Source organism: Phyllostomus discolor, chromosome 12, assembly GCF_004126475.2.
Source record: "Phyllostomus discolor isolate MPI-MPIP mPhyDis1 chromosome 12, mPhyDis1.pri.v3, whole genome shotgun sequence".
NCBI classification, from domain to species: Eukaryota; Metazoa; Chordata; class Mammalia; order Chiroptera; family Phyllostomidae; genus Phyllostomus; species Phyllostomus discolor.
In genome coordinates, this window is record NC_040914.2 from 56,344,211 (window position 1) to 56,371,013 (window position 26,803).

A 26,803-nucleotide genomic window follows, 5' to 3' on the forward strand; every position below is an offset into this window, starting at 1 on the left:
TGAAGAGAATACCATACATCCTGTAGTCACATACTCAGGTTCCAATTCCCAGTTCCACTACTTACTGCGTGCTCGATCTTCAGAAATGTTTTTTCAACTTCTTCCAACATTGTAAAATGAGGATGCATTTAGTACCGAATAACAGGAGAGTTGGTTGTGTCATGTACATATATGAATTGTCGTAGCTTACATATAATACGTACTCAATGGTTGCATCTGGCTTTGTGGCTGTTGCTGAAAATCAGAATGTAAACTCCAATGAAACATCATATTTAGGTTCTCATTCAGTGCCATAGATTCACTTACTCTGGGCAAATTTTGGAGGGTTGTCATTAACATCGGTCAGGGTCACTGTTAGTGTCGTGGTCCCCGACAGGCCACCAGAGTGTCCACCCATATCTTTGGCTTGGATAACGACCACGTACTCCTCCTTGGCTTCTCTGTCCATGTTGGGAAGGGCCGTTTTTATAATTGCTGTTGGGGGAACAAATGGGAGAATGACTTTCAGACAGAGAGCTCATTCAGAAATAAATATATGAATCACACACGTATACACAGATATGTCTATACAAGTACCCACTCAGATCATTGCCTGTTTTGGTTTTTTTGACATTGAACTGGTATGCATTTGTGAAGACAACAGTGAGAAAGGTTGTAGTCATAGACAGCAGTAGATAACTTGCAAAAATGCATTTTATGATGTTTTTTATAAACTTGCAAAAGTAGACCTTTGAAAGTAAGCTTTGTGACACACTGTTGCCTACCAAATTAAAGAATAAATCATGACACAGCCTCATCTACACAGGAAAATCCTGGAAGTGAAAGAATCCTACAATTTATCACAGACTCCAATTCCCCTAGGAGAGGAGTAAATACACAAATAGCTTGAAGGCTCTGAGTTCAAAGATAAGTTATTCTGAAGCTCACATTTCCATTGCAGATGAAAGAAGTGAATGCAACATTAGAATCAACTCGGATGAATAAAACACCAATCAGAATTAATGCAGTCCCGAGTCCAAATCCTAAGGTACTGTTCAATTACATTTATATTTTAATTGCCTACTTATATCTTCTCTATTGTCAAGTAAATAAATACTTGACAAAAATAGAAAGATACAGAAAAAGAAAAATAGGGCCAAATATCAAATCATATAAAATAACATAAAATCATCAGTGCTAAAATGTCAGTGTTTTTTCTTTTGATACATTTTCAGGGTTTTATCTATCTGCCCTTTTGTGGGTTGTAATAGTAATTTAATTTTCTTGTTAAAGATTCAAAATGTGCAGAGATTCTGAACTGATTTTGAAAATCTGTATTTAGTCCTTTTCTTGCCCTTATATTTTTTCCATAGATAAATATCACTAATATATGTGTATAATTCTAAGGCCATTCCTTGTAAATGCATACAAATGTGCATATGTGTATATAAACACTTCACCACAGATATGATCATGGTATAGGCATTGTTCTGGGACCTTATTCACACAATGAATATGTCTGAGATGTGTTCTTATTAGCACATAGAGGCCCAACTCATTACTTCTTGTCCTTCATTTATGAATGTACTATGAGTAACTTAGTCCCATATTAATAGATATTGCAGTTACTTCCATTTTTTCATTTCAAAGAATAATCAGATATCTTATAACAGTACTATATTTTTCTATGCCCTGCATTTTTACTTAACTCTGTCATACGATGCTCCTCCCCAGATTGCTTAGACCCCGTAAGAAAAATGATCATGACTAGCCTAGTATATTCCTATTGAACGGATGTGTGTTATATCTCTGGCCCAGGTGAAAGAAAAGTGTCCTGATTAAACACAATTCCCCTTTACTTCTAACCCCGGCACACCACAGACGTCCGATTCAAGCTGAAGATGAGCCATGTTCTGGGCCACTTCTGAGGCTGTAATTCTGTCTTGGGGGTAGGGGACTCATATGCTATAATTAAATCAGCTGTCTGTAAAAGGCATGTGAAGAGTTCAAGGCCCTGAATCATTCGAGTAGCAGGCGAAGCTCAAGAGTGCCCAGGGAAATCTGCTCCAGCCAGGCAATGGGCAGGCTCGGTGAAGAGCTGTGAGTTCCCATGCACTTCATTAGACCTTGACACAACTTTTTGATCAGAGCCTCCCATTCAGGGAGCATTCAATTCAATATCCGTGCTTATTTGAAAACATCGATGGTAACATCATCACATCTTTCATTACAATTGTTTGTTTAAGGATTTGATTATATTATAATGTAACTCAATACCTCACACTTACATGGTTATAAACAAAAACAGAAAGCAGAGAAAACAAGAAATATAGCAATCACTCAGACTTGCATCACCGTGAGACATAGTTGAGGAGAAAATAAACATATGAGCAAAAAGCAGCAATAAAAACAACAGCAAAACCTAGTTATTACTATGATGAGGTGCCAATAGGGTAACTCTGCAATGGATATATATTTTTGTAACTCAGCATATCTCCATTATGAGCCCAATTCTAGCAGAAAGGATTAGAAATTTGTTTTATTTCCATGACAGTTAACATGAGTGCTTACAAAGTTTAGGTCATTGTGAACTAAAGCCATCCATGGGACTTGGAGATTTGACGTGGAGCTTCTAATAATCAGAGGACACTGACATAATTTCTCAACGAAGGCCATAACATTTTTTTTTCAAAGAAATTGGGTTCAGGTCTACACTCGAGTCCTCTCAGGTTAGTTCATTAGGACAGTATTTACAACACTCTCCGTCTGAAAAGACTGGCATGTATTACTCTCATCATGTTGATAAGATATCATGAGAGTGTAAATGAAAGAACAACTGTGGAGTCCCTCAGACACTCGGAATTAAAACAGTTTTGAGGCTCAGTTGAAAACGGCATACTTGGATCAGCGTTTATGAGTTATATCAGGATGTGAGTGAAGCATTGTGATGGAGATATTTGTTTTGACGGGACATGATGAGCCTGCTCCACGGGTCTGCATCTATTACAGGAACGTTCGTGCCCTACACCGGTGAGGTAGGCAGCCTCTTACTACCTAAGATGCATCTCTATTGACAAGTTTGAGTCCCTCTACAACAGGTTCCTTACGCTGAAGTCAAGCAACTTTGGTTTTTTATGTTATGCTCACACTTACTAGCTTTGTGATCATGGACAAATTACTAAACCCACCAGGATGCCACACTGTGTCCTGTTAAATGGAGATAATAACCAGCCTCTTGCCAGGGTATTCTAAGATTATGTGACATAATTCACGAAAAGGCCTTGGCACACAGTAGTTACCCAACTACGCTGTTTCCCCTCCCCCCTTTCCTTCCCAAACGGAATCTACTTAGTGCTCATCTGGATGGTAGTTGGAGTTCTGGATGTTTTCCAGTTGCTTCTGCAGACTCACTCTCCAGCGTTCTTGACCTCCTCTTGGCATGAGAGAGTGCACTTTACAGATTGCCTCCGTTAACTCGCTTACCTTCTGGCTTTGTGTTAGACTCAACCATCATAGATTAGCCTAGGACAGCCGTGTTCAACTGGCGTGGAGCTAAGCATTTTGAAAACATGCACTACCTCACTATTTCGTCAGGGGCGCTGACCTCTTTTCCCTGAGATTGTCAAATAAAAAGGTGACAACAGTCAACGCAACAATAGCGTTCTGGTGCCATTGCCCCATCTTGAACCATAAACATATACGTCATGTAATAGACTTGCATTTCTTTTGTCACGTGGCATAATAAGTTTGCATCCGATTGGTTAATTCTCAGTACCAGAAATCTTTATACACAAGTCTAGGCACCTGATTTTTAGGAAGTCACTTTGGAGCTAAAAGGGTAGGCAATTACTTTTATTATTATTTTGTAATTCAGAATTATACCTATTTTTGGTCGGGTCAGCAGAATTTTAGTCATTAATTTATATATGTGAAGAAATGACAACGGTTGGAAATCACTGCCCTGGAAGATGTGAGGATGGAGCAGGGTGAGGTTATATACCTTCCCCCGCCCCAGCCCTGCAAATAAATACCTCAATTTCATGTTTGGACTTTCTGCAGTTGTCTTGGGATACTGCCAGAGCACAGCCCTAGAGCCCAATAACTGCCCCCTTCCCTTGCTCCTTTAAGCCTAGAGATGATGGTGGCACTTCCCTTACTATCTTGGGGTGTTTCACTATCCCTTGGTGCTCTTTCTTCATCTGGCCATACTATGGTCAATAGTTCCTTAAACTCTCCTCAATCTCTCCATTCCTCCTGGAATCCTGTAAGGTGTGGTTAGGATACTAATCCCTCATCCAAGTGTCAGACATGTCCCAGCACACCATTCATCCACAGACCTCTGCTGATGAGAAGCACTTCAATGAGTAGCATGGGACTGTCCGAAGGACCACTCCTTGATATTGGAGGGCATGTATTTGTTACACGCCCTTAGCTCTAACAATGAGAATAATACCTATTCACTTAAGTTAGTTACTCAGAATGACCCAGCTGGGAAGCAGCACATGTAGGAGTCTTCACACTTCCTCTTTTCTTATGCAACATCGGCAGAAGGTGTCCTGGTTTGTAAGGCAAGCAGGGAGCGGCTCCAAGGTTCCTTGGGGCCTGCCGCATGCTTTACTGGCTTCAGTAAAAATGGGGTGAACTTGGACGGTTCTTGCTTTGTCTGCGCCCCATGCCTCCAGCTTCGACCTTACAGCTAGCAGTAACTCATTAGAAAACCCAAGACAGAATTTCTGGAACATTCTCCTTCTACTCTGTGGCTGTGAAGGCAAGATGGAAAAAACACACACTCATATACACACACAACAAGGGCCCTGAGCCCTATTTTTTTTTCCATTGGGTTGGGGCTTAGTTATCCATGTTACTTAACTTGTTTTTTTATTCCTATTCAAAAGACAGACCAATCCAGTTGCATAAATATTGCAACATATTGATAAGCTTCTAAACTATAAGTTTAAAAACTGCCTGAAAACTTCCTTTTACTTCTCCATAAATTATTTCCTTTGGCTCACAAATTCCCCAAGCGCTAGGAGCTTCAGGCGGTTTCCTTTGTAGATGAGAGAACTTCTGTAATTAAAAGAAAAATACATTGTTTGGTGTTAAATACCAGCCAACACAGAGCAGAAAACACAGGAATAAGGCTGTTTTTCCCGTCAGACTTCAGAAATCAAAGATGTGACCCCTGAAGACAAAAAAAAAGTTGCTAAAACACTCCATTAAAGTGGCATGTGTATCCATTTTCTACTTGGATTTTTAAAACGGCTGGTGGGAGCTCCCTATACCCACTTTGTCAGAATAAACAAATATGAAACACCTTGTGAGGGTGCTCATTTTAAATGGCTTCCCACGGCCCACGGTAAGAACTGTGTCCCCTCTGCTCACAGTCACTGTCAAGCAGAAGTGGTGCCCAGGCCGCCCCATGTGCTTACAGCCACGCATTCTCAATGCCCAACGATGTGGTCAGAAGCTTCAGCATCGTGTTGAAACTCCCATTATGCCAACTTGGCAACAAATTCGGGTTTTCAGTTTATGGTATGCGGTGTAAGAACATTCTCTCTTCTGGGCCAGTGCGTAAAACTCTCTAACGTAAGCGTTTGCTAAATAACCTCGCAAACACAAAAATCAGCGTATTATTTTTAAATGGAAGTTTCAGGCTGTGGCTTGGAGCGGATCTGCTGAAGACGTATCACACCTGTTCTCTCTGGCTTTTGCACCTTTCCAACTCAGCAACTGTTGCAGGGTTGAGACCCTTCCGCTAGTTGCCCCTGGGTAAATCACAGGGCATCCTTGGGAGACACTTTTTTCCTTGAAGATGGGAGGCTCTCATATGCTGAGAGGGAAAACAAAAAAACCCACAATAACACCATTGGTGTTCAGGAGGGTAAGTAAGCCTGTCCTGCTGGATTCTCAATAACATTAACTGCACAGTCGATTCGGAAAAAGAAACGTAAACAAATACATTTTAGAAGAGTTTCCCTGGAACTTCATTTTGAAAATCTAATCAGGAAAAGCAATTAATGAGAACAGTCCATTCTTTGTGAATTTAATTCAACGGAAACTGGCATTGGGGGGCAGGGATGGGAAGGTGTGGGGATTGAGGCGAACCCTGGGAGGAGGATTAAGACAGGAAAGGGGGGAACCGTCTCGCTCCGGACCTGACACTCAGCACCTTACAGGGGACAGACTGTGACTAGAACTACGGATTAGATACATGGGTGATGAGTAATGATAGAAAGATAGAGGATCGATAGATAGATATAATAGGTGGGTGATAGAATAATCATCTGTATTTTGAGAAACAAGTTTTCTCACGTATTTCTGGTCCTTCATTCTCCCATATTTAAAAGATTTCATCTTACACTGACTCAGTCAAATGGAGACTTCTCTAATGCAGCAGTTGAAGATTTGAAACCCTAGACTGGCCCAAGTTCCTTTAAGTGCCAGGCAGCTGCTCCTGGTGTCTCCTCGTTCAGAGAGCACCTCTGATTAGAACCCAGTCTCAGGCATCCCCCACATTGACAACCTGTGTGTGTCCTCTTTTCCCTTCCCATTGTCTTTGGCATCGTCACAGGAGAAGCATTTTGCATCCGTCACCGAGACTTCTTTGTATAATTTCCGTGCTATCGCCAGATCGAGAGCCTTCACGAGAAAGGCGAGGAGACGCTGATGAACGCCTTTGTCATTCGGCAGGCTGATTACTGTAATTCGCTTCTGGTGGGCCCCTCGGACTGCGCTTCTCTGAGACTGCGGTTGCTGTAAAATGCTGCGCTAGACTCCTCTTTTGAATAAGACTCGTTGAGCCCGTTATCCTGGTTGTGAAACCACCGGCTTTGTCATTCCCTGAATTCTTGCCATGTCAACGTGCAATTATTATTTTAATGTCTGCAAAAAGGGATCTTGCGTTGATAAGATTAAGTGGTACAGATTCACTGGGGATGTCGTTTGCGAAGGTCATATACTGCACCCACAGTTTCTGCTAACTCTGGGAACTCTACCGGTTATGAGGGGTAAAAGGTATATACCCAGAGGTGCTTCGACACAGGCCCACCTAATCACTGAATAATACCTTCAATATAATAACTTCAACCAAGCCAAACCCCCTGTGCAAATATATCACAAAGGAGAAAGTGGCACATTTGAAAACTGTTCGGCCTCCAAAGGGTACGAAAAGCTCCTGCATTTCCCTTTCTCTGTGACTAGAACTGTGAATTAGACAGACGGGTGATAGACTGGCCTGTGTTTGGAGAAACTAAATTTCCCATCTCTTTCTGGTTCTTCCGTAAAATATAATAATGTAATTAGAAAACGAATGGGTTAAATATATCAGTAGGCAAAGGCTTACTTGTATACTTGGTATTTTTAAAACTAAGAACTTATTCAAAGGGAATTGTAACTTTCCCCTTCTCACTTTTTTAGATAGTGCTCACATTTTCTTGCATGACATTTTTAAAAGGCAAGTGATTTAAGTATGTAACAATAGGCAAACAGTAAATGAGTGGTTACGGTTATATAGATCCAAGGTAAACAGTATTAAGGAGATGTTTAACATTACGTAAGAAATTTCTATAGCAACATACAATGCTGATAATTTCTAAATTTTATTTTAAAATATCGCCTGTTGCAATTATTTAATATTATAGTGTGCTTATAAAAATTTGGCAAAGAGTATACGTAAAGATAATGTGATGTGTTTTGTAAAGGAATCAAAGGTCCACCCCGCCCCTGCTGCACCCTGACATGCACCCCCAAACTTCCCAGGACTCTGTGATGGGAAGCACAGGCTCTGCCTGTTAGAAGGTGGCTCTGGGAGCAGGTGGACGAGAACTTACTCGGGAGGAGTGGTACCAGCCATGTGATCGTGGGCGGGTCCCTGAAACTCATTGAGGCTCACTAGTCTCATGTGTAAAATGTTATTAATTGCGCAACAAGAGTGTCACTTTGGTATTATAACATGTGAGGTAAAAAGCCAGGTGTATTACTTTATACACACATAGAGATTATCATATATAGATAGAGGTCTCTACACAGATATATATATATATATATATATATATATATATGCACATTTTTGTGTTTATGTTTATAAATACATACAGGTACATACATATATGTGCCTATAGATATACAGTCACCAGATATATATTTATACATAACTTTGCATTTACTTTTTATAAATATATACCTATTTATACATGTGTATGTAAATACAATTTAGGGATCAATTCTGTGTAAAAATAACCACAGTGAACTTATTTTAAAAATTAGTAACAAAGTTTATGTTCAGTGGTTCTACAAGACGGGAACATTGCTCACCAATTTCAAAATGGTGTGTCTCTGGCCCCGGCCGGCTTGGCGCAGTTGGATGAGGTTCCCTCCCACAAAACAAAAGTTGTGGGTTTGATTCCATCAGGGCACATACCCAGGTTGTGGGTTCGATCCCCAGATGGGGTGGCTATGAGAAGGCAACCTATGGATGTTTCTCTCTCACATTTATTTTTCTCTTTCTCTCCCCCCTCTTCCCCTCTCTCTAAAAGCAATAAAAACTGTCCTCAGGTGGGGGCAGGGGAACGGTACGCCTCTGTAGGGGTTTCCATGTAACAAAATTTGTTTTTGCATAATGTGTGCCCAGACTCATTTTTTACTATAACATTGTGTGCAACACATGGCCATTTAAAAATTGACATATAATGGACATATAACTTGCCTTAGTTTCAGCTGTACACCACGATGATTTGATATGTATGTGTACACTAAACGCTCACCACCACAAGATACTTGCCTTTCTTCGGACTTTCCTTGCCCCTTGGTGCCTCCGCAACTTTGTGTGGATAACACAGCCTAGACCACTCGTGGCTTTCATGGGACCTCTTAGAATCCCATTCCTGTTTTCAGGTCTAACTCCAATGTTTTGGAGGCCAAGAGGCCCTCTTAGGTAGAACCAATTACTCTTTTTTTTTTTCATCTGTTGCACCTTTGCTAGAAGCTGCCTCATGCCATTCACTGTTATGTCTTTCCTCCATTTCGCCACTTTCCCTATGATTTCAGCCGGTCCTGAGAGCACGTTACTGTGGACAGGAATTGTGTCTCGTTCAGCCGCGGATGCCCAGAACCAAATGCAACCTCTGACATGTAACCAGTACTCAGCCGATGTCGGAGAGAAGAAAATAACACAAAGGAAAAGACAGAAGGTAGGACAGAGTGTGGGGGGAAAGAAGGACAGAAAAGAATGCTAATAGAGTTTTTCTTAACTGTTTTGGAGACTCAGCACTGGAGTCCGCAGACACTTTGATAAAGGTTAACAACCGCCATGTCTGTGGGGACCAGGGATGTTCAGACACAATAATAACATAAAAGAGGCAGGACGTGGGGAGGAGGGTGTCAAGATCTGGACCTAAGTCTCACAGCCTTCGAGGCTCAAGAAATGCCCAAGGGCTAGTCCATACCATCTCAAGAGTCACATCTTAAGGTCATGCCAGTTTGCCGGAGGAAGGGCATAACACCTTGACGAATGCCAATGAGGTGAGTGTGCTTTGCAGATGAAAGAGCCCAGGGGTTCTCATTGGTTCTCTGGGCATTTCATCCACATTGCAACTCACACTTGGGCTATTTACTAAATGCCTCAGTATAAACGTATGGCGTGGTGTTGTAATATTTCTGATAATCTCAGCATTACTCAAACAAAAGGGTAATGCTGATGAGCTAAGCATCCTAATAACATTTCATGAATGTAACTAATTGAGGGTGAATGTGTGATAAACAATTGTTTTCATCTACATGCTTTACCAATGATGCCCTAGTCTGACTTGTTATTTTTCAAGTTCTCTTATTAGTTATTTCTCTTGGCATATATACAGATACGATGTCCACATTCTCCTAAAATATTTATAGATAAAATTAGTTAGCTGACAATGTATTACCAGACGAATATTAGGAGTTTGGGATCTGGTCCAGCAGTGAGAAAGGTCTTGGGCAGTGTCACACAGACTGTGCTGGGCAAGGTTCCAAATCTGCGCCTGTAGGACCTTAGATATAAATGCTAGTGAAATAATCTACTCCCTTGAGTCAAGTATTTTTCCAACCATCTCCTCGTATGTTATCACAGCATCTCAACATGAGTCCTTTTGACAGACATGACCTTTCTCTCCTAGATTTTATATATATTTAACTCTACATGACCCTCCCCATTTATGTTTGAAAACTGTTGCTCAAGAACCATAGACTTCAAAGCTTCCCGTTAGACCACGAGGCTCTATCAGGTCTCTCCACGTGCATAACCTGCTTCTTTACATGTGAATTTTCTGTCTCATAATGCTGTGTATTCTTTGGCTCAATAACTATAACTTCTTTCTCACCCACTGTGTGGATCACATGCATGTCTATACCCATATCCATAGGGAATGGCATAGGAAATAGTTATAAGTGAATGAACAATGATGCCCTGTCTCCAAGGCTTTACACACACCGCGTAATGACTTTGGTGCATAGTCTGTCTCTTCTGTCGCTCCTGGAGTCCCCTATTAAGCAATTCTGCACAGACCCCCGTTTCCAGCACCAACACATGACTAGCCAATAACTGATGCTACTCCAACTACCAATTTCTCGTTCCATTGGAATACTTGCAATTATTCCTATTCAGAACTGATGATCCTCAATCAAGTGGAATTATTTCTGTGAAGCACATGATGGCTCCATTCTCTCCTTAAGCCATGATTCCAGTAACTAATTACACTTATAATACATGTGGGTGGTTTAAAGAAGCAAAGGGAAAGTCGCTAAAAATTGGATGCTTCTCCCAGCAATTCAGAACGTAGGTGAAGGAGAATGGCAGGGGTGGAGAGAAGATCACACACGGGCTTCACAGCCGCCCGTGAAGAAAGCCGCTATTGAGACCTGAGTCTGAATGAAGTTAAGCAACTCTTTTCACCTCTTAGAATCTCCCTCTCCCCGTCTGTCTAACCGAGGTTTTAACACCTACCTCTCATTACACGCAAAAGCATGTAACATCGTCCACAGACCATAATAGAGACTCAGATTTTAAGTGGAGCGATGTTATCCTGAAATGCTGGAGTGACCCTGATTCCTCTCGTGCCCCGTTGGACCTTTCTGTCCCTAGACCTTGGTCAGACACATCATGTGCTGTTGATCGCAGCCTGCCGACATAGACGAGTAGAACATGGTGTTTTGGGGGCCCAGGACTTGCTATCACACAGTGGGTTTGATTTCTGGCCTTTCCATTTCCCAGTGTCATCATTAACCTGGGCCAGTTCTTTAACGTCTTTGAGACATGGTTTTCTTTTCTCTTCTGCTACATAGAGATAGTGTTTACCTTGACATAATTCTTGTTTTTTTTTTTGTTTTAAGATGACGATTAAGAAAGATAAGGCATGTTATTTATGGTATTTATTAACATCTATTGATAACGCATATTATGTTACTACTCAGCCAATAGTAGAGTAGTAATCAGCTGACGACTATTACTAAGACTGTAACTACCACTGATACCATATTATTGCTGGGTGATTGTGGAGATCAACCACAATAAAAACACAAATATTCTTGGAGAACTTCTTTGTGCTGGGCTCTGGACAGGTACAAAGTCTACATGAGTGTAAGGTGCTTAGTGTAGTGGCTGGCGCAAAGCAGACATTCACCTGTATCAAATTATAATCATTATCCCTCTCGGCTCATCTTTACGTGTCACAACCATCCACATAGGTAACAATTACAGTCCCTGCTAAGTGATACAGAAATAGGAACTTTCGTGATTCTGCTTAGATGATTTATATTGAGAGCTTCACTGTGGTTGAGGTAGTCATAGACCTCATGCTCTTCCTAGCACTTCCCGTTTCACCAGCTGGTCTCTCCTATGCATTGGAGGTTCTAGATGATCACGAGTCGCTGTCTTCACAGTAGTACTCTGCTTGGCGGGTTTGCCTGTTAGCTTCCAATGGCAGCCATTGCTGTTCTTCTCTGAGTAATCTCCAACCCAGAGAGACAAACCAACTCAGTGCGTCACTCAAGAAATTCCAACTGACCCACTCACCCTGATTTAAAATATCTATAAAATGCAGAGAGTACCTGGCTGGCGTAGCTCAGTGGATTGAGCGCGGGCTGGGAACCAAAGTGTCCCAGGTTCGATTCCCAGCCAGGGTACATTCCTGGGTTGCAGGCCATAACCCCCAGCAACCGCACATTGATGTCTCTCTCTCTCTCTCTCTCTCTGTCTCTCTCTCTCTGTCTGTCTCTCTCTCTCTCCCTCCCTTCCCTCCCTAAAAATAAATAAATAAAATCTTTAAAAAAATGCAGAGAGTGAGATCCTGGCAAAGGGACTGTCTTTGCCAATAAGATTTTCTCAGTTAACTAAATCCTTAACCTCCAATTCTTAGAGAAATTTCTGGCTAATAAATCATGCCTTTGCCCCATGGGTCATTGCATATTCAGCAACAAATGACCACTGAATAATTTGTAGGTGTGTCTGGGTAAGGTTCCCATTCACAAAATCACAGTTGAAGGCTCAGAGATGAGGGACAACTCTTTCCTTCCAATCGCTTTAACACAGGTCAGAGGGCACGTCTACTTCAGCCAAGGGCTTTGGCCAAGAAGGGATGGGTCTTCCTTTAATTAGCTGCCACAATGAGTATCAAACATGTGCTGAGAACTGGCCCCCATTCCCTTCCAAGTTGGTATCAGCAACCAGACTAGGTTTAACCATATTCTCGTTTCCTTCCACTACCACGGTTACACTGCATTTTGTCCTTATCAGCCAAAGATGTTTATAAGACATTAAGATACACAAAAGTGAAAAACGTTCAAGTATTGAAAGTTACATATGAGAAGCACTTAAAATTGTGACAACTTGATTCATCCACCATAATTCAAAGGGCACGGATGTCCCCACTATCCCTAGATAACCTCGTCATCATTCCTTTTGTGCCTTTCAATCCAATATCCTCCTTGACCTCTCTGTTGCCTTATTCAAGTTCTGCTTTTGAAATCACCATATATTCTACTTCGGGACCGCGGGCTGTCTGTCTTCCCAGCAGAGTGCATTTTCTCCTTTCCTGCACATTATCTCTTAAAATAGAATCCTCTTCCTCCTTTCCTCCCGCCACTTCTCAAACAAAGCTGCTGTGTGATCGCTTCTTAATCATATCGGGGTCTATGCAAGAAACACCATCAGCTGCTGTTCCCTGGTACGAGAGTTACCCCTCTTTTCCATTCTTGCATATCATCACAGGTTTTGGCTTTTTTCGTTCCTCTTTATTAAAAAAAAAAACAACTTTCCCATCCTAAGTTACTTGTACCCACGCAATCCATGCTCCCCTTCATGGACCAAAAAGGGCAGGTGGCACGAGATGTCCTGGGCTCTGTTGTATACAGAATAAGAAGCGGTGTCACAAAGTAGCTGACAAGGAATAAACCTGTCACTCCACAAATGTTTGCTGAGGACCTACTATATATCAAACATGGTGTCAGGAGCTAAGGATAGGGTGGTGGGGGGGTGGAGACAGAAAAGGAGGTTAACATGACAACCCTTACATTCTAAGAATTTAAGATCTACTCAAAATAGGGCAATGAGGCTCACACCTCACTGGCAAACTTCTGGGTTCCAGTTTTTTTCATTTGTAAACCTGAGGGAGTAATTCTTACTTACTTTGCAGAAAAAATAAAATACAAATGAGCATATAAATAAATATATAAATAAAAATGACATAAAAATATGTCAGCAGCGAGGGCTGTTCATTGTAAGTGGTTCTCGTAGGCACTGGCCAAGTTTAACTATGATTAGCACAGGTCACTGCGGATGTTGGAATCCAGACATGCTTACACCCCGTAACAGAGAGGCAGGCACAGGGGACAGGATCTCTGAGTCCCTCCGGGAAAGAGATAATTACACTTGTGTAAACAAGAGGCCTGCTGACCTTCCTGGGAGGCAAGCCGGAGGCAAAATCATCGGAAGGGAAGGGAAGGTGAGGTAGCTGTTCTAGTTAACAGAGAGTTAACATACAGAGGGTTAAGGAAGAGCAGATTTTTACAGATTTATTGTTCCCTTCATGACAGTTGTCAAAATATATCAGGGCTCGGTTTCTTCAAATACATCAAGGAGCTTGCGATTTTCATTCTCCGTATTAAAATGTAAAACGGTAACAAATAAAGGATATCTTTCTTTTCCTGCTCTGGATTTTTAACAATTATCTGACCCCTCCCTTCTATTTCTTTTTTCCTGATTCATATCAACTTCATCTTATGCTCCATTCTCTCCTCCTTTTTTACTCTGTGGTGGACTTCTTTCTAATGCCTTCGTTCCAGCAGACCTCAGTGAAGACACCCACTTGGGAATGTCTATTTGGTGTGTGGACTCCAAATATGAATGAAGGGACATTGAAGTTCTACCTTCTCCATGTGTCTGCTTCCTCCAGTTCAATTTAATGGACACTCACTAATCGCCTCTTACCTGCTAAGCACGATTAGCCTTGGTTGGAGGGACTGCATACGATTCTCTGCAGAAGGGATACCCACAAGAGTTGAAAGACGGATTCCTTCAAACTCTCAGTAGCTCATGGCAATGATAGACCAGAGGTTTGTGTGTTTGTCTGTTTTTGACCTTGTCACAATGCAAAGGATGCGAGCCGTGGGATCTGAGAAAGGTGCAGTCACTCCCTGCACGCGTCATTTTAGAAGTAACCTCTGCATGCACACATGAGTGCAACATATTTAAGGGAGATAATGTGAATCAGAGAAAACATTTTGGACTAGGACAAAAGAACGAATTGACTTTCAGATTTGACATTTAGGTTTTGGGGAACTTCGAAAAAGTCACCTGTCTGCTCTCATCATGATTTCATGAAGAACATAAACCTTTTATTCTCGGATGAGCAAAGTGTTAGATTAGGGAGATGTGTGTGAAATGGCCTAGAGGACATATTTTCCTACTCTTTCATAAGTGACCTATTCAGGGTCACAGTACTAGTGTCTCTGTTGGAATTCAGAATTTTTAAGCTCGAATTTCAACATTTCTCTAGGTAAGCATGGATGGAAGCAACAGTATGTTTTCTCATCCAACCTTGTGGAAAACATACATTTGCTGAAAACTTGTAAAACAAATCAAAATATACTATGTAACAGATAAGGCATACTGTATTGAAAATTACTAAGATTTTTAACTTTCTTTCTTTTTTTCCCCAGAAACCGTTACCAAGGAAGAGCCCCAAAGGGGTCCAGCTATAACAGGATGCTGTGGGTTCATTCTGAACCTATCGGCCACTATTTCAACAGCTGCTTGACTGACCATTTCATAGTCCCCAAATATGAAATTGTTGTTGTTGTTTTATATATTTAGGGGCAAATAAAATTGTATAACCCTCACTATTTTCATGTCTGCAAACGACTTGTTTTTATGAAGAAATTCCAGAGGTCCATTTCTGCTGTAAGTAAACTTAATAGCCAAAGAACCCTTATGTGAGAAAATCAGGAAACAATAAATAAAATCCACCTTTCTTCCTTAGTGGACTCTCATACTGATGCTAACCTTGTCAAAATATTTTAAATGTAACTCTAATTTCTTATCACAGCAGGACAGGAGAAAAGAATCCGGGCCTCCACCTCCCGCTATCTTTAATTTCTCATTTTTGCAAAATGTGAAGAATGCCACTTAAATCAATGACCACTGAGAGAGCACCGCTAATGACACAGGCACGGTGCTAACCGTTGGAGATACAAAGCCAAACGAGGCACAGTTCTCTGGCGTGGGATAGTTCACAATCCAAAGGTGAGGCAGGCGTGAGCAACTGCCCGCCGACATGAAAATCCGTCACCCCCTCTCCTGAACCCTGCTTTCAGTGCGTATCATTCTATTATAACACTTCCCCACTGAATTTGTTTTCTGTACGCACTTTTGTTCTTACGTCGGCATCTAACTGGCCTGCCCCCTCTGTCAAAATTATTCTCTAAGGCTTTAAGCATCTTCATTTCTATAAAAGTGGTCCTGCTCCAGTCTTTTTTCACTCCCCAAATATATGACTTACCCCTCGCCTAGTCTCTGGAACACTTTGGTACAATAAACACCATTAAGACTGGATACAAGAGTTTCCCATGATTCCGTGTTGTAACAGGACAGCCCCATAGTTAGAATCGCAACACCTACTGGATCCCAGGAGCACCGCAGGTGGTGGGACAGTGTTGCGATATCTCTACTCAAATGTCAAATTATTAGTGAGGCTTCGCTGACCAGCCTGTACACAGGTAATAGCCACCCTCACTGGCACCCTCTTCTTCCTTTCCCAGCTGTCCAAGTCTGCCCACACACATCCTTGGCAGCAGCTCACAGGCAATAAACCATTGATTTTGCTTGTTCAGTAATGTTTACCCGGCCCCTAGAACAGCTCCCGATGCACAGTAGATTCTCAGTACATTTTAATATTTTTCAGTGACTCAATGCATGAATATCTTTTTTTTTCTTATGGGAGCTTGTGAGGGATCTGATACAAAAGTAAGCACATACAAGGGAAGGACTACCTGCACACCTCTTCTGAAGGTGGGTGGAGGTGTGAGTACATCCCACTAGCCGCACTTCTCCATCTGCCCAGGGAACATTCTGGCTGCGGAAGGCTCAAGACCCAGAGCAGCTCCGCTCTGCCTACCGGGGAACGAGTGGTGTAATTACCTTCTGCCTGCGAAACACGCTGAATACCTCAGGATCAGACTACTGTTGTGCCTCTTCTCACTCTTACGTAAATATTTGCACATGTAAAATTTCAGCACCTTGACACATATTGAAATGGTTGCATGGAAAAATGAGACAGATTGACTCAGCCACAGGTGTTGGCAGTCAGCACGGAGAAAGACAGTTCTTTGTCAACGCGACAGCCAGGATGTGGTGCAGCAAAAATGCAGAAGCCGGGATCGAATGCGGGGGGTGGTGGGAGCTGGCCCTGAAAATGCCATTCCCCACTCACCCTCTCGGGGGGGGTTAAGCATCTTGCTGAGCCTTCTGGTCTGCAGTCAGCGGCTGCTCCACCAAGATAATCAGGGTGGGCTTTTTGTGTGTGTGTGTGCATTAAACGTGAACAAACCTCAATTTTCCACCCAAATTCATTCCGAAGCCAATGATCTATGTTACCAACAATTTCCGTTGGTGAGACTGAGTAATGAGAAATGCAAGATTTGAGGGGGTGGCATTTGGGTTCATGCTTTTCAATGAAAACCCTGACTTTGTAAGGTGAGGAACTCAAGTGCTCGAGTGGAAATTATGGACCAAGTGCACTAAATATGTTATCAAAATCCAGACTTTAAAGAGCGCTGGAAGTAGCTATGATCATCCATCCTTAGGATAAGAATAGGCCCTGGGGAATGTGAAATATGTTGGTGATGGGCACACTCTAGCAGGAGTGTCCAACCTGCGGCCCGTGGGCTGCACGAGGCCCAGGATGGCTAGAAATGCGGCCCAACACAGCATCATAAATGTACTTAAAACATTATGAGGTTTTTTTTTTGTTTTCATTAGTGTTTGTGTATTTAACACATGGCCCAAGATAATTCTTCTTCCAGTGCGGTCCAGAGATGCCGAAAGGTTGGACACCCCGGCAGAGAACTTTGTACGAGGGAAGAGTCGAACCTGAACTCCACAGTCACCTTCAGGCCTTCGGGGGCCATGCCGCACTGTCTCCACTGAAACTGTGAAGCACACCGTCACCCCGCTGGAACCTTCTCTCGGAAACACGGTGACCATTCACAGGCTTAGCTTTGTTATAAATAAATGTTTACATGCGACGCAGCACGTCTGTTTGTCTTTTTGCTTGCTTTCAGCACAGTTTTCAGTTACTTTTGATGACAGTCTTCAATAACTGCTTGCCAGTGTGTAGGAGGCACATTACTTTAGAGTTCATATGAAATGTAAATAAGACAAATGCTGTTTTTAAACCTGTTTTTTTTTTCCGCACGTCTATTTTCAAATGTGATGGAAAGCGATGCCATTTTAGAACAGATTCCATTAGGACAATTCTAATATTTTATTACTGCAATTTCATATACCTGATGAATGGGAAATGGAACACGGTGGGGGGGTGTTTCCCCTTAACTATCGTAGAATAGCTACTGATATGTAAACACGGAGTGAGATAAAAACCCCAGCAGGCACCGCCCTTACAAACCTTGTCTCCCTGCCTGATGATTAACAACCTTGTTCAGTTACCGTGTAAGAGAGAGGTTTTGAAAAGGCAGTAATCTCCTCCTTAGCCACGGTTTCCCTTTCTGCATTTTCAGACTGTCTTCTGGACAGTCCCCACTGGTCCAGAATGGGAAATAAAACATTTTAGAAACAAACAAATATAAGTTTTCAACTGTGCAGCAGAGTGGCACGAGGAAGTCTCATGCCATCCTGCTTCCCTCCACGCGGGACGTGAATGAGCCCTTTGTCCAGCGTGCCCTTGCTGGAGATGCTACCTGCCTGTTAAATTGCTTAGTAGCCATTTGCTTATTAGATCGGCTGCCGTGGTATCACAGTGATTGTGCTCCAGAAACCCTTGGTTTCCTTTGTAAGGGCCTCAAGGCCATTTACATAATTTGTATTAAAGTATATTGTTACACTATTCTATTTCCTTATTAGTTATTGATGTTCATATCTTACTGTGCCTAACTTACAAGTTAAACCTTTCTATAGGTATATATGGGCAGGAAAAAACACGGTATGTATATATATAGGGTGTGGGGCTTTCTGTAGTTTCAGGCATCCACTGGGGGTTTTGCAACCTATTTCCTGCAGATAAGTAGGGGCAATTGTATGACTTTGTGAAGTTCATAGAACATGATTGATAACAGTGCTACTTTGATATCAAGTCATCTAAAAGCAAGTGACTTGACTGAAGTCACAGACAGAGCAAAGTTAATCCTGTAAGAACTACATGGGACTACATGTTTACTAGACCCGGATTTGAAAAGGAGGAAGTGAGGACCAATGAGGTTTGTTCTCAGCTCTTCCAAATTACTAAATGGTTTAGCTGTATTGTCCCAGGCCTGGTACACAGTACTGCTTTCTATGACTACTACTTTGGTCTGGTGTTGCTGCTTTATACTCTGCTGAGAATGAGAGCCCGGGCTTCAAATTTGCATTTTGTTTCATCATGTAACTATAGTCATTATTATTTTCATTTATAGCTTTTGAACATATCTGTTATGAAATAGCACAATTAGGTGATCTCAATTCCTGGCTTACAGAGATCCCCAGATGTCAGGGTGCAAAGGTAGCTTTTAAGATCGAGAACAAATACCACAGCAACATTACTAAAGTTAATGGGACGGAAAGGAAAGTTTCAACAGTGGTCTATCACACGCAATAAAATTTTACCACTCATGGAAACCACTTTTAAAGAAAGTCTCCAGATATATCTACATAAGGCTACGCTTACATTTACCAACCAGTTCTATCCTGTGAACCTTGTGCACACTAAAATCATTCATTTACTGAATTCCACATTTCTGCTCCTCGTGGTCATATAAAAAGGCCGAGCTTGTAATAAAATAATCACATTTAAGATTCTGAATGGGAAATTACACATTATGGGAAATAATCACAAATTGTAAAGTGATTCTTAAATCATTTTTTAAATGTGTTATTTATATAGCTGCAATGCTCCTAAGTCCCTGCCTATGAGAGCTGCAACCTTATGTCCATTTTACATGTTCCAAGCATCGTACCAGGCACACAAGAGTCCGAAAAATCCACTTACTCTATAAATATTTGTTAAACCTCTATGGATAGAAATATCCATTTATGTTCATATTATAACCACAACATTTTCTAACTGTAAGGGAATACTGATCAGTTCTTATACTCAAATTTCTTAAGAATCAGGGTTTTACCCCAAGTGGGAAGTCTTTCAGGTTTTTAAAAAAGTGAAGGACTGATTCTCTAGAGACAAATTATTCTCTTTAAGTAGCTGTATTCTACACCTCTTATCCAATATTCCTGACTCACCTGTATTGGCATTCATCTAATTATTATTCAAGAATGTTCTGTTATTTTAGCCCTTTTCCTTTAAAAATTTGACACAATCCTTCAAATAAGAACAACAACAACAATATCAAACGAATTATTTCATTCCCTTATGTATTTTCTTCAAGGCACTTTGAAAAGAGCAAGCAAGGTGCATTTATAATAAAATGCATAATAAAATTATGCATTTAATAAAATTATTTCCACTGACATTGCTGTACTTGCTCTGGAAGCTCCATGAAGTCAGGGCATGCCTACCCCATGTATCATTCTATTCCTGAGTGTGGGAGTGATCAGTAAACATCCATTTACTGAGCCAAAAACAAAGATGAATCTAAAGGAGGACATTGACATGTTTAGAGACTCCCTCTTCTTTTACTTCTTTTTCTGGACTCATCAACTTCTCACTGTTTCTGTTTTCTTTCCCTACGCCTTTCTATCAGGAGACAGAAAGCCTGATGCAGAAGAGCTTGAAATCCAACAAATCTGGTCAAGATTCCATGTTGACTTGTACTACCTGAGTAGCTTTAATTTAATTTAATGAATTTGTGCAGAGCTTCAATCTCCCTTTTGCAAAGTGATGATCATAGCACCTACTTATATGGTCACAAAAAATGATAAGAAGTGGCACACAGTAGATGATCAGTGAAGGGGTCAGTTTTCTTCCCTTGATTTTCTGAAACAGGATATACTCATAGTATCTAGAGTTACGTACCAATGTGGGAAGTGAGAAGTCACTGCTTCTGGAAGGAGAAACCCATCCAGAGAAGATGCGTTTGTGTTGTGGGATGTTCTTATATAGCATCCTGTGTCCCTGGTCTGTTTTTAGGAATGCCATCGCTACTGTTCCCAAATAATTAGATCATCAAGTGCTGATGCATGTTGAATATGAGAACTCAAAGGTGTATTCTAAGCATCTTAAAAGCATCCATTTTTCAAATCTAAAATGTCTTGGGATCTGAAGTTGACAGCACCTAACTACTTTTAAAGAAGCTCATACTTCCACCATGTTCATCTCTGAGTTAATTGTGTTTATTTGTTCATTTATAATGTGGTTCTGGGATATCAAAAGGCAGCACAGTGCTAGGCATTGGGGTGCATGGTGAGAACTAGGTAAGATCCTTGCACTTAGAGTTGAAACTCCTTTTTAAACAATAGCATTTTTTAAGAAGAGACATGATAACATTTTAAGCTTTAGCTACAAGAAATTGTTTCGCAGAGTTGTCTGTGGAGTCTGACTTTCAAGGAACAGATGGGGTGTTTGTATATTCATCCTACCGGCCCCTCCGTGGGCTGGGAATCTGCACACAGGACCGACTTCTGCTTCCAGGATAGTGGCGTGCTGTTAAGTAACCCCATCCTCTGAGCTTCCATAATTATATGTAGTAAGCACAGACACCATGAGGATATTAACTGTTTTCCAATGTAGAACCTTTAAAAGTTAGATATTCCTTCTTTTTGGAAAACATATCTAAAGTCACATTTACCACAACATCTAAAAACAACTACTGAGCACTAGTGTTGTGTTATGTTCTGTATAGCCTCAGGTAGTCTCAAGTGCCGGGAAGGTACAGTGAGGCCATAAAGACAGGGGAGGTGGTGGGACTATGCCAATAAAACCTGCTGTCCTTAAATAAAAATGCCAAAAGTAGTATATGTGAGTGTGTGTGTGTGTATATATACATATATATGTAAATATAATTTTTGAGTATATAAAGGGTTGTCAAAAATTTACTCCTCTTATTTGTTGGTAAGTCTTTGATATTCTTAGATAAACCACCCTTCTCTACAAAATCAATGAAAACACATCTTTGTCCTTCTTCATCCAGTCATTTTGAAGGAGTACAAATGAAACTCAAAGTTATATATCAAAGGGGAGAAGAAGTGTCAGCATAGAAATAGAAATTGCAAGCAAATCCCGCCTGGACGTGATGCACAGTAACTGGGGAACAGTTCCTGACCGAGCCGGTCCGCTCAGGTTGGACGGGTGTCACTGGGGAGTCAGTATTTGCTTCTTTTCCTTCCACATAAACCCATCCCAAGGCACCCCAGTGTGACAGCAGGTGTTACATACTGAGGAGTCTGTGTGGTTCACAGTCTTTTAATTCATCACGCACTTCCAAAGGCCTGGGTTTCTCTAAGAATGCATCCCTTTGGCCCTGGCTGTGGTCAGCACCGCAGGCTCCCTCTGGGCGTAGCAATGATTTGTTCAAAGGTGTAAGTAAAATGACAGTCGCACTACATTCAGCTTACCCAAGAACACTTAATGATTTTATGTGCGTGGGGCGAGGAGATTATTTTTAGTAATCGCAAAACAATGAATGTGAACACAACACTTACTCACCCTACCTTACCTCCCACAAGAGACTCCAAGCAGGGAAACAAGTGACTGTTAAGGCAGTGCGTGCGAGCAGCCAGCTGCCGTGCTCACCGGGATATGAGGACCCCAGCATCAGCAAAACTGGGGAGGGACAGCACTTGTAGGGGATGCTATGTATACACATTCAACCAATTAGAATATTGATCTATTAGATATCTAAAATTAAGTTTTGCAACCGTCATCATCAACATCATCTAGTTTGGATGCAACGGCACAGGGAGGTTTAAATATAGTTCCACGTGGAATTACACACTTTAGATTCTTCTTACTCATTCGTGAATTCATTTACCCCCTCATTTGTTCAACAAATATTTATTGTGAGCTCTATGTACTGAACTTTGTCAGACTTGGACCATATCATTAAACATCAAGGATCCTCATGCTCCTCATCTTTAATAAGATATTTCAAAACAGCTACTTTGCACAGCATGGGATTAAATAAGAACGCCAAGACACAGGCATGTAACTGTTACTGCCTATGATTTTTCACTCAGGATCCGCTGATGTTTCTTTTACCTGGAATGGAAGGAACATGAGACAGGCAACTATCTTTCTCTATATTCTCTTTTGATCTAAAAAAATAAATACAAAAACATAGACTTATACACTGATATTCCCTCTGCCCCTTGGTTGTTCTGAGTGTGTGTGTGTGTGTGTGTGTGTGTGTGTGTTGTCTCTCTGCCTATGTTCTTTTCACACAAATTATAGAAATCTATCCCCTACACTGTGTAAAGAAGACAGATACTGGATGAAGAGTGCTTCAGGAGGACATCCCTGTGGTAAGAAGCTGTCTGGCTCCCTCCCAAATCCCCCTGTCTATTCACGTCCTGCCTGGCTTCTCTAGGGAGAATGCCTGTTCTTCTCCCAGGAGTCATGGAAGAGACTCCACATGTTACCGAAAAAGCCATCTTTCCTCCTTCCCCACCCCTGGCCACCACTTTATGGGAGGGCCTGATCTGGGGTATTCTGTGAGTTTTATAAGTGAGCCAGCCATGTGATGGCTGGATCACGAATTGAGATACCTCAATTTCAACCAGTTCTTAGAAGGAGTCCTTATCTCCTGTGGTATAACTGTTCCAGACAACTGGTCAACCAGCTCCCTTCCTCCCCATGTCACTCCTGCCTTTCAGTCAAACTTTCAACTACAAATCCAAGGGCTTTAATAGAAACTGGTGTCTTGGAATTAACATCACTGAAGTACTTTTTGATTTACTATTAATAAACAGCTTGGGGTTTTTCTAAGTAGAAATGTCCTATCAAGGATATCACACTTTGTTTCATTAAATACAATACAAATAGAAAAAATAATATTAAAGTTATTCTTAATTTTTGAAGACCAAATTCAAAGTATGGAGTACTTTTTTTCAGTATTATGAATGATTGGAAACAGTTTTATTATCAGTGGTTTTATTGTTTGTTTTATTTTTTAAATGATTTTACTTACTTATTTTTAGAGAGAGGGGATGGAAGAGAGAAAGGGAGAGAAACATCGATGCAAGAGACAAACATTGATCGACTGCCTCTCATACATGCCTTAACTGGGGACCGAACATGCAAGCCAGGCATGTGCCCTGATAGGGAATGAACTGGTGACCTTTCAGTTCGCAGGATGATGCCCAGCCAACTGAGCCACAGGGGTCAGGGTTATTATCAGCGTCATTAAAAATTGCAGACTTAGTTCCAGGAGCTGAAAACACTCATCCAAAGTCATACGGAAAATTAATAAAAGAATTTGGATTTCTAAATTCTAGCTTACATTTATTTTACACCGAAAAAAAAATACCTTAGAGTAAAAACTTCTGACATCATCCAGGAAGTAAAAACTATTTTCCCAATGTCACCCCAATATTTATTTTTCCTCTGACCATATATCCCTTGATTCATTCTGGCTGAAATGCATTAAGTTTTTCCTATTCTGCACCTATCACTTGTCAAAAGTGCCACCAGTATTCCAGAACACAGCCTTCAGTGTGACCTCCTTTTTTTACCCCTCACCCAAGGACATTTTTTCATTGTTTTTAGAGAGAGAGGAAGGGGAAGAAAGAAGGATAGAGAGAAGCATCGATGTGAGAGACAAACATTGATCAACCACCTTCTCAGATGCATTCTGACCTGGGACTGAACCTGTAACTCGGGCATGTGCCCTGACTGGGAATTGAACCTGCAACCCTTCCGTCTACTGGACAACAGTCCAACCAACTGAGCCATGCCAGCCCAGGCTCAGCATGACCATCTTTAAAAAGGCTTTCTTGCTGTCTTCTTTTCATACAAGTATGCTCAGCTGGCACTCCTCTCCACCCCTCTGCTATGAATTCTGAGTGTTCTATGTTGTCACGCAAGTCTGATTGCCCACATAGATTTCTTTTTAGGATTTATCACACACAACATTGCACCCTCAACACCGAGAACACGACTTACAGAGTGTAAATGTTGACCAAATGTAGATTGATGTAGGTTACAAAGACATTCTCACTTATCAATGCCTCTCTTAGCATTGTTGGTCTGCCTGAGTTATCTGAATATTTCTTTTCAAAGTCTGCACTGAAAAAAATTCTTTAGCCAGTCAGTCCCCTTGGCAGTAGAAATGATAATCTATGCAATTCTGATTTAAAAAAGACCCTGTGTGTTTGTAATTTATCACTTTGACTCAGAAGGCATAAAATTGACTCGATTCCGTGAAGGCATTCCATGAAGCCTCCATGTATTATCTTAATTTTTCTAAAAGGAAAGCATTCATTGCATGGATTTTCTTTACCAAGGAGTATTTTTTTTCTGAAGCTTATTTTCTCAGGTTCCACTGAGACACACGTTACTTGTATTCAATGAAGAAAGATGGTCTGAGCTTCAAAATAAAGGTCAATGAATTAAGTTAGTTTATTTTTAAGCAAGTCATTTTTCATCCTCTTGCTTGCCTGGAGCAAAGTTTAGACTGTCCTGCAACTTTACTGTGGTTTTTCTAGATAATTAAGCATTTATTATTCACTCGCCTTGCATTTCATTTACGCGTTCCATCTTCAGTCACTTACACTGGACTGCAACTGTTTTCTCACTACTGTCCTCAAATTAGTGCTTTTAAAATAAATGCCACTTCTCTCCCCGTCTGTGCCTAAAATGTTACAAGCAAACATACGGTATTGGGGCTGGTAAAGAGGAAAAAAAAACATTTATAGAATACAAAATAAGCTATGTTGAGCCTTTTGAAGCTATTCACAAAGAAATGACAATTTATTTTACAATTACTACTGTCTCACATCTTTTCTGTCACCTAAATGCCTCCTGGGTCCATGTATAACAGAGACCTGGGCCTGGTTCCAAGTGCTATAGGTCCCTGAATGAAGCAATGGCAGCCTCAAGCACAGCCACGCTGCTTGGCAGTCAGGTTGGGGTGTAGAAGACCATTGAAAAATGAGAGCTGGGAATCACACAGACTCACTTTGAATCAAAAATCTTGTGCAAGAAATTTGTCGATTCTGATCCTCTGTACTCTTATCTAAAAAACTGAGATGACATTACTCTATCTTAAAATATTGTGAGGAATACATTAAATTTTTCTAAAGATTTTATTTAGTTTTTAGAGACAGGGGAAGGGAGGGAGAAAAAGAGAGGGAGAAAAACATCGATGTGTGAGAGAAACATTGATTGTTGCTTCTCACACGCCCCCAGTGAGGACCTGGTCATAACCCAGGCATATGCTCTGACCAGGAATCAAACCAGCGACCTTTCAGTTTGCAGGATGTTGCCCAACCCACTGAGCCGTATCAATCAGAGTTAAACTAAATTAAATTGATAATTCATGCAAACCCATTAGCACAAAGCCAAGAACATAATGTGTCCAATAAATGAGGCTTTTGTTGTTTATGTTTTTGTTGTTTTTATTCTTCCTGTTGTCGTTATAATTTGCCAGGGAATTTGATTTAAAGATGGAAGGCATTTTGCCTTACTCTCTATGAAGCACAGTGTTTTCATTTGCAACATGGAGAGAGTAATGCTTTCTCTCAGTGTGGTTTAGTGTTCTGTCAAATCTAGAGAACTGTAGAAACACAAATATATGGTCCATTTGTTTATTGTAGTTATTGTTACTATCACAGGGGCCTCGGAAATAAGAAGGCATATTAGTGACCATTCCTTCCTTGTGTACGTGGCCCTTGAGTCTTTCTATCTCAACCTGTGATCTAGAACTAAGTCTGGGCAAGAGCTTATCACAGTCTTAAGGCTCCTTTTGCAAGTGCAAGAATAGCATTGCAGTAGCTAGATACATAAGACATAGTAGGAAACTTGAAAATGGCAAACATTTTAGTCCTAAGTAAATCTCAACAACAAAAACAGAAATCACATCTGAGGTAGAAATGATGTTCTTCCCATCAGAAGAACAGCAGTCAGTAGAAATATAAATGAGAAGCCACGTTGTACTCCCCACAGGGTACACCGCACCTCTTCTCTACGAGCTGGTGCAA

At 41.1% G+C, this 26,803-nt stretch overlaps 1 protein-coding gene across 1 annotated transcript in view; it reads right to left on the reverse strand.

The window, feature by feature from the left end:
• Positions 1-26,803, reverse strand: part of CDH8 (cadherin 8) — a 337,946-nt gene that overhangs the window by 147,525 nt on the left and 163,618 nt on the right. Inside the window, exon 5 of the mRNA XM_028501803.2 lies at positions 307-474. Coding sequence (XP_028357604.1) covers positions 307-474 — 168 coding nt within the window. The remainder of the gene's footprint in view (positions 1-306; positions 475-26,803) is intronic.